The sequence below is a fragment of the Clarias gariepinus genome, chromosome 9 (genome assembly GCF_024256425.1).
Source record: "Clarias gariepinus isolate MV-2021 ecotype Netherlands chromosome 9, CGAR_prim_01v2, whole genome shotgun sequence".
Classification (NCBI taxonomy): domain Eukaryota; kingdom Metazoa; phylum Chordata; class Actinopteri; order Siluriformes; family Clariidae; genus Clarias; species Clarias gariepinus.
Window position 1 is genome coordinate 9057901 of NC_071108.1, and position 12000 is coordinate 9069900.

The window sequence follows — 12000 nt, forward strand, 5'->3', positions numbered from 1 at the left end:
TCGAATAAAGTTTATCATGAATAATTGTTACATAAAACATAAAATAAAATAAGCCCACAAAAAATAGTTTTTATCCATCCCACAGTCTTGTAAGTACATTAACTGATCGTCTTTTCCCCGTAATATTTGTATATTATTATTATTAGATAATTATTGGTAATATTTTTATATTTGTTTATATTCCTCATTTCGATGTCTTTACTTCATGTTCTGAATGTAAATGATAGCCTACTGTAAATGCTCGACATGCCAATAAAGATTGAATTATGCTATATGACTGGGATTTTAAAGGTTGAATTTAACATATTTTATTATATTTCGCCTAATTAATAGACTATATGAATAACAATTCGTTGAATATTAAATATATTTTATATAAGTTCAATAAAGTGAAGAGGCAAAGACAAAGAAATGAGAGAGCGTGTTGATGAGAGAAGTTGAATTTGTAGTTTAATAATATTCCAGTAAAAATTCCTTAAATGTATTCTGTTGTTAGTGTGGTTTTTAAACTTTTGAACACTGTGTGTGTGTGTGTGTGTGTGTGTGTGTGTGTGTGTGTGTGTGGGTGTGTTTTTGAAGTGAAAAAAGTCGCACGTGATCTTGATAAGCAATTTGACAACATTGTAGTAAATATTTTTGGTGCATTAAAAGCATGCACATTATGATACCAGCAGACAAGCTAATCCAGCACATGTCACTAAAATGCAGTATTTCATCCTCAAAATGAAATACAAAATGAGTAAACGGTCAAATACAAAGTACTAAGAAAAAAGGGCCACTTTTTTAAAAAAAAGGACCCCCCCTTGCACTAGGCTGGCTACGGGCCTGAGTAAATGATTCTTCTAATCAGAAAAGAAAAAGTCATTGCATTATCATTGTAGCAATCCATTTGTAGCAATGGCTGTCTCATTTCTTTCTTCAAAAAAAGGCAGGTTGAGTCAAGTTTAAGGCTTTATGGGAATGTGGTATGCAGCACTGGTAGTATTACTAAGTAGCAGACCTGGGTGATGAAACCATGGTTCTGATGAGTGCAGCGATGTCCAGACAAGGGATCTTGTCTGTTTAATGTTGTCCATTCACAAAGTCCATCAACTTTGGCATTTAACTGTTCCTCTTTTATTAGGACAATGCTTTCTAGTTCCACAGTAAGAAATATACTCTGGCACAGTTGTATGTCCATGGTGTGCTGTTCTGGATAATAAAACTGGATATGAGGGGACGTCACAAGGGCTAAAACTAAGTCCAAAAGGGTTGTGCATTGTTTAACCATTTACTGCCAAGAGAATGATTGAAAATAAATTACAATACTATTGATTAATTATAATAATGAAAAGGAGTACAGCGGAACCTCGGATTGCGAGTAACGCGGTTTGAGAGTGTCCAGCAAGGTAAGCAAATTTGTTTATGAATTTTGACTTGAAAAATGATCAAGTTTTGGTTTACGCATACCGAGTATCATGTATCACGCAGGCGCTACTGGTTTTGATGCGTCTCTCACTGTATAATCAACATCCGTGCACACATGTATTGTTTACTATAACACTGTGACCTTGCGTAAAGCATTTTTTATTTTATTTTTTTTTGTGTGTGTGTATGTGTGTGTGTGTGTGTACAGCACGCATGTACTGTTTATTGTAACACACTTGTATGCGGGCGTAAAAGGAAAAGCAAGACTCATTAGAGAGGTTTAAAATTAATTTTCTTTCTTCCTCTTTCTCTCTCTGTGTCAGCTTGCACTGATTCCTTTAATGTGTGTGTGCGCATCAGTGGACAGCGTGCCCCTTACCTCCCCCACTCGCCTTCACACACACACCCCTTCTCATCACACCTTCACACACACTTCTCTTATTTTAGAGGGGGGGGGGACTTCTGTTCGGGCCAACTTTTACACAGACACACAGACACACTCTAATGGAAACACTGCTTTGTTGCGATTCTTTTCAAAGGTAAAGTGCAGATTCATTTGTTAAATTTTTCCTTTACAGCAGTGATTCCCTTAGTTTGTGCACACACTTGAGTGTCAAAGATGTTTCTTGTTATATTTCTTGTGGAGGCAGTGTTTCCGTTTGTGTGTGTGTGTGTGTGTGTGTGAAAGTCGCAGAGTGGTTTCTGTGTAGGATGAGAGGAGGGAGAGAGGAGGGTGTCATTCCTCCTCTCCTCTTACTTTAGCTTCACACACATGCACACACATACACAGCGCATACGCGCACAAACACACACACGCACACATACACAGCTCGTGCGGAACACTAACGGAAACACTTATCTGTCGGGATGCAGGTTAATTGGCTTTCTTTTTACTTTATGTTTATATTAATTATTTATTATATGTCTTTATTGTTTGGGAATTAGTAATCTAAACTTTCATTATTCCTTATGGGGAAATTACAAGGGTTTTGATATGCAAGCATGCTTCTGGAACAAGTTATGCTCGCAATCCAAGGTTCCACTGTAGTAAAACTTTTTATATTGTACAATTGCAGCTAGCATGTCTCTTTAAAATTTTACTTAATTAAAATAATCAAATAATGAATATGAATGGAAATATTTTTTTGTATTTAATTTTGTGTTCAGCTCTAATAAAAAGACATGTTTGTAGCATAACCCTTACCTGGGTCGGAGAAATGGTCTCGCTGATCCCTTCAAGAGAAAAAACTAATTTTAATTCCATTTCATACAGACAAATTTTGAATAATTATAAATTCTTATATTAGGTTAGTTCTATATATTTTAAATAAATTATCAATACATTTCATAACATGTTAATGTTTTATTAAATTTGTTTTACAATTTTCTTATTAGTTCATTATACTGTACAGTATTTGTGTTAACACTAACTATTTACACTTACAGGTTCTCTAGTGTCTACACCTGTTTCTGTCTCTGGATTCCTCACTGATTTAAAAGCACATAGTGGAAAATCATTTTATTAGTATCTTCTTGTAATGTAATCTTTTTTGTTTAATTAGTACAAAACCTTTACCTGCATGTCTTCCAATCTTATGTCTAATGAAAAGTATTACTAGTGCTACAGCCACAACAACGATGGAAATTATAATCCCAGCTATTAGGGCCACTTGAATTTTACTTCCACACTCCACATCAGACATAGTTGTTCCTGGTTTTATTTCTGTAAGTCCCAAATCTTCACATCTGTTAAAAAAGAATCCAGATAGTATTCGTTCATCAGTGGCCTAACCAGTTTCTAAAATATATTCTCTGGTCTTCACGCATGTACATTGTTTTGCATATGTTTAAGATCTGTAAATCTGTAAAATTATATTTTAATTATAATTTATGTACAAATTACAACCGATATTCACTATTTATTCAGTGATTTAGTCAAGCTACCGCTCACTTTGTATGTTGTTTGCAAATTTCCTGTGAACCTTCAGAGTAGGTCCCATTTTTACATCCAGCACATTCTGCATCTTTATCTGCTGTTCCTGCAAAAAAAAAGATGACTTCTGCTCACTCAAAGTAAATAATCATGGTGTTTGCGGCTAAATTATTCAGTTTAAATGTGTAACATTTACAGCACATAGCAGATAGGGCGATTTCAAGTCAAACCGTTACTTGATTGTATAGGATAACAGAATACAGTCGTGAGAGTAAAAATTACCTTTATTTCTCTATATAATCCTCTGCTACACTAATGCACTTATCCCAAAGTTTTACTAGAGCTTGGATATCATCAAGGTAGAAAGTTTTTAGAGTAAACCAGAGCCATGATTGGACTGCCTGCTTCACATCCGAAACGCTGGCCTCCCAGAAGCTCCTTCAATGGCCTAAACTTGTGAAACTCACTCGGTCAGAACTATATGGGGGATGTGGCAATAACTCCAAGCCAAGTTCCTTTATTGTGCAAATGGCATTCAAGAATGTTCATGAGTACAGTTCCTACAGAAAGATGCCTCTTTCATGACAACTGGTGACAAGTTATCCATTGATTTTTCAGGGATTAGGCATCACATGACATTACACCAACCTTTCTGCTTGATATATTGTCCCGGGCTGCATTTCGTGTGTTCCACAGCTTGTGTACAACTCTCTTTTTCATTGTTAGTACAGTAAAATCCCTCCAGTGGCTCGCAAACTGTATTTAAAGTCTGTGTACAGGCTGTTTTTACTTTCAAACCCTGCCCTGTAATTAACACAAATCAAAAACAATTTATTTTTGACCCATACTCAATATATATTTAAAGTAATGTGTATAAAATAAAGATTTCTTACATAAGACAAACTTACCAGGATCACACACTGCACAGATGAAGCAATTTGGAAGGCCATTGGGCTCAGATGTGAAAGTTGCATCAACACACGGCACACAAGTTGTGCTGATATATTCAGTGCAATGCCTATAAACCCGGGTTCCTGAAAAATATGTTAAAGGTGTAGAGGTCAAATATTGTTTTCATTATGTTTAACTCAGTCCAACTATGCATTTTGGAACCCTGACTGAATGCACTAAAGATAGCGCACTTTTTGCATGAATGGCATTAATTCATTGTTTTCTACTTTTACCCACATTAGAACTTTGTACTTGTTGGTAATGCCCTGTTTTTAACTGTGCCTCTTGTATTGCACATTGTCCTATGATGTCTTGCACTGTTTGCACATGCTTGCACTTGTCCACTTATAGTTTATGGTTTATGGTCCTTTTAATGTTTCATTCATAAGACTACACATTTTTAGATATGTGTAGTCTTATGAATGAATGTGTTGTTTTATGTACAGTAGCACCACAGTCCTTGAGTAATGTTGTTTTGTTTTACTATGTACACTGTACCTATATGCTTTAAAAGACAATAAAACAAATTTGACTTGACTTAGGAAACAACAGTGTGGGACAACTTTTATAGCTTTAAGCCCAAATGTAGAACGGGTATGCATTTGTTATAAGGCAGCAAAAACAAGAAATGATGTACTGTATTGCAATAACCTCCTACAATAAATATTGCAACACCAGTAAAGGTCACTGAGTTTAATTGAGATTTAATTCGACTTTGTACACATATTACACTCTTATGAGAAGTGAATAGTTACAGAGTGAAACCATAGATAAGCCTTTTTGGTCAGTACCATGGTGAGTCATGCAAATTAAATGTCACGTGGCAAATTAGATGTTTGATATCAGAGAGTGACGTACTTAGAAAGAACCTTTTTTTTCAGACTTTTGATTGGCCAACCCCATTTTTAAAAATATGTCTGTGCATGTGCACTAGAGCCTTCAGTCGAACCAGAATATGACTGTGCACCCTACTAATAAAAATTTCTCTGCTCTGTCTTTTTAATGCTTTCAACCTTGTTTCATATCTTCATGACATCATACATACTTTTTTAATGCAAAGCATGTTAGCAAATCCCAGCAATCCTTCAAAAAAAAAACCTTGACATTAAAATAAATAAACACTAAAAAATGAAAAATGAATTATGAATAAATTAGTAAATAAAGGGGCTGCAGATAGAGGTAGAATAGCTTCAGCTGAGCTAAACAAGGAAAGAAGGCCAACCTTGACGTCATGGCAAAAACAATTCTTTATGGTGCTGCACCCCTTATTGGGGCATATCCTGTTTCAGCTGAAGCTATTCTACTTTATCTGCAGCTCCTTTATTTACCAATGCAATTAAAATGCAACCAAACTGCACCCACAAGTATTGTTGGTGTTACCTGACCCTGCAAAGTAAGCAAAGAAGATTACACTTTCTATCCTCATCTCTCAGCCTCCATCCAAAGATTCATTATGTGTAGCATACAACCAACCACATGAGGTACCAAGTCTATGTGCAAATGCTTCTAAATACAGAATGACAGCACATGCTTCTTGCTAATCCTTGATTTTTTTGTATCCTGGTCTTTGCCGGTAGATTAGGTTGCACATGGTTGATTATACAGTACACAATGTATCTAGAATCTGGCAAACGTAAGCACTTATCAATGGCCAGCAAAGTCAAGATCATTAGATAATGCAGTCTACCCTTTGTCAAGAAGTAGGTTTGTGAAGTCAATCTTTGAAGTAATTATCAGAAACCCAAAAGTGTTATTAGTTCTTATACATATATTTTATTCTTCAAATTATATTTTGAGCCACAGATATAACAAACTAATAGAAAAAAAGTGCTGGCAGGATTTTTGTAACCAAATTTGATTGTACCTCAAAATTTCTCTAATATTCCCTCGTAGTCTTTCATTAAAATTCTACTTAGTTTTAATCTTTAAAGTAGGGCAGAATTTTACTTTAATTATCTCGTAACATCATACAATCTCCTCTGCAAGCAAAACACCCTCATCCCCTCTCCAGTTTTGCCTTCGTTTTAAAATCAATTTGCCTAGATTATGAGTCATACCCAGCTCTGTGATAGGGGCTTTAAACATTTGTGATTGGAGCTCTGTATTATAATCGTACACACTTGTGTATAATTGTACACAAGTGTCTAATACAAAAATCCTCTGCACGGTTTAGAATGGGCAGATCCGCAGGCTGCTACCCCGTGGAGAGGGGTAGACATTTTAGTTCTTATTTTAGTTCATTTTAGTTCTTATTAGTTCTTAATTAATAATCCCACGCTATCTCAAAATAGAAGGGTCTTCCCGTGCCTGTCATAAGCTCTCTCTCATTGACCATTTCAGGGGCCCTTATAAATATTACATCTCGTGGTGCGGCTCTTCAATCTGCACCATGTAACAATAAAATTCTAACATAAACATAGAGTTCAACTTTGTTTCTATAACTGCTTATGTGGCTGCGAAACAAGCCCAAATCACCACCCCACCACAACCATGCTTGACAGTTGGTATGAGGCCAAATGGCGCATCTGTTTTTTGCCCAAAATAATGCTGTGTATAATGCCCAAACATCTCCATATGGCCAAAAATTTCCAATTGGGTTGGAACATTCACTAGGCATGCTTTCTTAAAAAAAATTCTTACAGAGGACAAGAATCCTTAAATGAAAATACATCTAAATGTCTGTGTGGCTGCAGTACTTCCTGTGTATTTTGAGTGACAGATGTCTTGTCCAATCAGCGGAGAGAATCAACATGCCTATGTGTGGTTTGAAAATGAAATTCTTATTGCTGATGTTTAGTGGCAGATGTCTCGTCTAATCAGTGGTCAGGATGTCTTCACAAACCACACCGACCTTTTTTGTCTTGTTGATTTTTAGCGCTGATTGGATGAGACATCTTTCATTTAAAATATAGTATGTATATATGAAGTACTGCAGCCACACTGACATTTCGATGTATTTTTATTTAAGGATTCATTTTTGTATTTTAGGATTATACAGCACTTCGGTCAACTAAGTTGTCTTAAATGTGCTTTAAAAATTATTCTGACTTCACTTGATAGTGCTTGTTGTATGTCTTGAGTTACAGGTGTCTCATTCAATCAGCAATAAGAATCTATACCTACCTTTTCCAGTTTGAGTGAATTGTCCTTGTGTTTTCTCATTTTGTATTTAGTTTCTGGATACTGTATGTCGTTGTGTTTTCTGATCTATTATATTGTATTTGGTTTTGTTATTTTGTCTTTCGTTTTGTAATTTCGATTTTGAATTTGTTATTTAGTTTCCAGTCTTGTTGACTTGTTTTCATTTTGTTAAATTTGTTCTTTTGTTTTCGGTTTTGATATTTTGGTTTGCACTTCTCGGCCATCGTTAGAACAAGACCACACAATTGTTGATTAGGCCATGATAAATAAAAACTTAAAGTTGAAGGTTGGTATAACCACAGACCAGCCATAGCATTAAATTACCCTGTCTAATATTGTGTAGGTACCCCTAATGCAGCCAGAAATACCTCTGACATATACAGACATAGGCTTCACAAAACCTCTGAATGTTTGTGTTCTCTTGCACCAAGATATTAGCAGCAAATGATTTAAACACTGTTGTAAGGTCTTTATGGAGACCTGACCTTTTGACCAGTACATGCCACAGATGCCCTGTGAACACAATGAACTCTGTGTTATGTTTCTCAAATAATCCCTGGACAATCTGTTCAGTGTGGCACAGTGCATTATCATGCTGAAAGAAGCCACTGTCATTAGGAAAGACTGCTGCCATGACTACTTGGTCTGTAGAAATATTTAGGTAGGGATTTATACCAAAGTAACATCTAAAAAAAAAAGTTGCCATTTCAGAAGGATCAAATCATTGGGCTGTTTCAGGCAAAGAACACAACTAAGGAGATTTTAAATGATTTGAACTGTGTTAACACATTTATACCTGACACAAAAAATAAATCATGAATGGAGAGCACTTAAACACTTGGTGAAGTTGAATGGTCAAAAAAAAAATGTCATTACATAAAATCACTGTATTTTTTTTTAGCGAAAGTAAGAGCATTTCCATACGTACACAGTGTGATGAGAACTTGCAGGACTAGCACTAAACAGCTGTTTAGCCATAACAAAACCACTTGTTAGACTTCCAGACATTGTTCCAGCAAATACCACACATGCTTAGTCGGATTAATCAACATCCTATCTCTTGCTCAATACCGTGTTGGTATTTTATGACTTAGTAATTACTGACCACTGCTGAGCGGTATTACCTCACAGGCCTTACTGGTAAAGAAATGCTCTGACCCAGTTGTCTGGCAATAAGAAAGTTGTTCAGGTCTTCCCACCTGCTCATTTCCCTGCATCCAACACACTAACTCGTTTACAGCGGGTAACTTACTGTCTTATGTACTGTCTTCAATAAGTCTATGTATAATATCTTGTTGTACAATAAGCATTAATATGTCCTCTTGTGAGGAGCTTGAGGAAAATAATGGCAAATGTAAATTGTTAAAGTTGAAATATCTCTAAAATATTATTTTAATATGATCTCTTACAGAAGTCCATACCCTGACTTACCGTAGGAAATGTTCTGGTACCAAGTTTAAATATCTTTAATCTAAGGAAATATATGTAAACCATTTCCCTGAACTGTACCATATCTATATATTATCTCAAAGTCTTCTGACTTACCAGGTGCACACATGGGGCAACATTCTCCATTTATCTCATATTCAGCTCGGGCACAAGCGCAATAACACAGATCAATATTTAGGAGGAAAGTAGTGGCAACAATAAATGAATACTTCAAACGGTATGCCATCTTTAAAGTGCTGGGGGGTACAGTTTTTCCTTTGTAATGGAGAAAAAAATAAAGAAATGTTTCCTCCCCACACTTCATATCTCCCAGTGTTATTTTCATCAATTAGCACATAGAGGAAAGTTCTATCCCACTGCAGCCAGTTTTCTTCGGGTATTCAACTCCAAAATGTAAAACCTATATCCAATCTTAGACTGTTCTTCTTATGCATCTCATGATTTTGAATTGCTGAATTAAAAGTACAGGTCCCATGGTATGCGTTTCCATTTGGGAGCAGGATCTGAAAAGAAAGCATGAGATTTTAAAATGACTGTAACATTTATGATTATGACATAAAAATCATTACAGAAAATTTATGCTGGATTAACTGGTAAACATTTCACTGATAAACTTACTTACACTTCAACCTTTCACTTTCATTTATGAAGAAATGTACAAGAATCCTTGACATTCTAAATAACTACATACATAGAAACCACATCTAAGAACATTATGACATTTTATACATTATTTTGTCCTTAGAAATTCCAAGACCTCCAAGTCATTACAAATTGCCTGTAAACCGTCCAAATAGTGTTTCTTGAGCTACAACATTAACTACTTGGTCTATGGGAAAAGGAAATGTGCACATTACATAGCACACTAGCTTTCCTTTTTATGCTATTTGAGATTCAAGCACAAAACTGATTGAAATGTCAACGTTATTTACCTGCACATTTACAGAGTGTAAATCACTGTATCACTAAATAGAAGCACTGAATGAGCTGAATGAACATTATCACAAACAAATGACCCAAATCCAAACGGAATCACATTATTGTACACCATATGACGTAATCATGTTATGATCACAAATCAAATTTCTGCCAATTAATATCTTAATTACCTTCTTCATCCATTATTACATTCTGCTTCTCTTTTCAACAAGCTGCAAAGTCCACCACAACATACAGTGTTTATCAACTGCTAAGTTACTCTTTGTGTACAAAGCAACAGGTAATCCAGAAGGTAATCAGATAATCATTAGGGAATGACATACACTCATTGCCTCATTGTCTATATCGCTTTATCCTGTTGACAGGGTCACGGGGGGCCTGGAGCCTGTCCCAGGAGACTTAGGGCACGAGACGGGGTACACCCAGGACAGAGGGCCAATTAATCGCTTTGATGCGCATAAACACATACACACTATGGGCAATTATGAAACACCTAATCCGTATGTCTTTGGACTGTGGGAGGAAACTAGAGCACCTGGAGGAAGCAAACCAAACACGGGGAGAACAAACTCCCTCACACAGACTCGAAGCAGGAATCAAACCCGAAACCTGGAGGTGTACAGCGAAAGTGCTAATCACTAAGCCACGGTACTTCTGCTGTCTGCTGTTGTGAATGATGTCATTGTAGATACATGATATATGAAAGGTCTAGACCATTCTTTAAGTGAAATCTTCTACTGGATTCCGTCTTATATTAGGCTATGTGATTGTCTGTACAACTACACTGGACTAGTTTTGGGAACTTCTTGGAAATAGAAAGTAAAAGAAACATCTTGACAAATAGTGAAAATAAAAGTAAATGGTTATATTGGAGAACATAAAATTTCCCAGTGTTGGATTAACACACACAGTGTTAAATTACCCCCTATATATATATATATATATATATATATATATATTTCTTACAAATTACAATACAATGTTGACACTTCTTCTTTTTTAAGTGACTGTATACTTGGTAATGGCAATCCTTCAACAATAACGATTACAGGAAAATAGTCGAATAATGTTCGCCAAGGTGTGACAGCTGTTTTAGCCACGTCACTCACTACACAACGAGTATATGTTCTACAACACAGACGGAAAACACACACACACACACACACACACGTTTCTTACCCCGTGTCGCCTGAGCAGATTCCGCTCCCGCTGTGACAATGAACATTCATGTGGTTAAGGAGTAACGGTGAATCGACACGGAGTAAAATCCAGCTATACCTGAACAGTTTAGATTATAGTGTGTGTGTGTGTGATTATACTGCCTCCTGTGCAGCCCTGGTCTTCCCCTCCTTAAAGAGAAAGGAACGCAGTCAGCAGTCATATGAGTTAACCATAGTCTTATGACACATCAGATGGTTTTAACTGTGCAGTTAATTTTACTTAAAAAAGTTAGAAATAATAATAATAATAATATAAATAATAATAAAACCCCGTATTGGAGTTATATTACTACATTAGTTGTGCGTACGCGTGTGAGTGAGAGAGAGAGAGAGAGAGAGAGAGAGATTATCAGCACATACTGTACACTGTCTGGCCATGAAAAAGAATCATAAGGAGCTTTAATGGGAAGTAACGTTTGCACAACTAGTTTGTGTGGTCACAAGCTTCCAGAGGCAAGCACACGATATATATATATATATATATATATATATATATATATATATATATAGTATAAAATTAACAAGAAATTGAATGGGATGTATAGTATTATTTAATTTATACATATACATACTGTATATAATTTTTTTAATTAAATTTTATTTGTATAGCATTTTTAACAATGTTCATTGTCGCAAAGCAGCTTGACACAAAGGGAATTATTTAAGTTTGTATGGAATGTGAATGTGCATCAATCAAAATAGTTAGATTGTCCCTGATAAGCAAGCCGAGGGCAACAGTGGCAAGAAAAACTCCCTGAGATGGCAATAGGAAGAAACCTTGAGAGAAACCGGACTCAACAGGGAACCCGCATTCATACTATGTACTATACTACTATAGTATGTATTCATACTATAATACTGTGTGTTAGGTGGCAGGCAGTTCAGCTATAACAGTTGATGTTAATTGGTGTTAATATGGAGTCTAGGTTGTTAATGGCGGTTTAGGTAGACTCGTAGGAA

General features: G+C 35.8%; 1 protein-coding gene across 2 annotated transcripts; it reads right to left on the bottom strand.

Moving 5' to 3' along the window:
* Positions 1-258: 258 nt before the first annotated feature.
* On the bottom strand, positions 259-11132 carry LOC128530809 (tumor necrosis factor receptor superfamily member 14-like). 2 transcript variants are annotated; one of them, XM_053504946.1, is made up of 9 exons: positions 11000-11132; positions 8978-9384; positions 4249-4374; positions 3989-4144; positions 3359-3446; positions 2984-3153; positions 2852-2895; positions 2612-2640; positions 259-1191 (listed from the first exon to the last, which is right to left on the bottom strand). In XM_053504946.1, the coding sequence occupies exons 2-9, from the start codon at positions 9204-9206 to the stop codon at positions 1089-1091; spliced, it is 945 nt and encodes a 314-aa protein (XP_053360921.1). In that variant the 5' UTR covers positions 9207-9384; positions 11000-11132; the 3' UTR covers positions 259-1088. The 2 variants fall into 2 exon arrangements, with proteins under 2 accessions (XP_053360921.1, XP_053360922.1); XM_053504947.1 differs by having other exon boundaries at positions 1049-1273.
* Between the last annotated feature and the right edge of the window lie 868 nt (positions 11133-12000).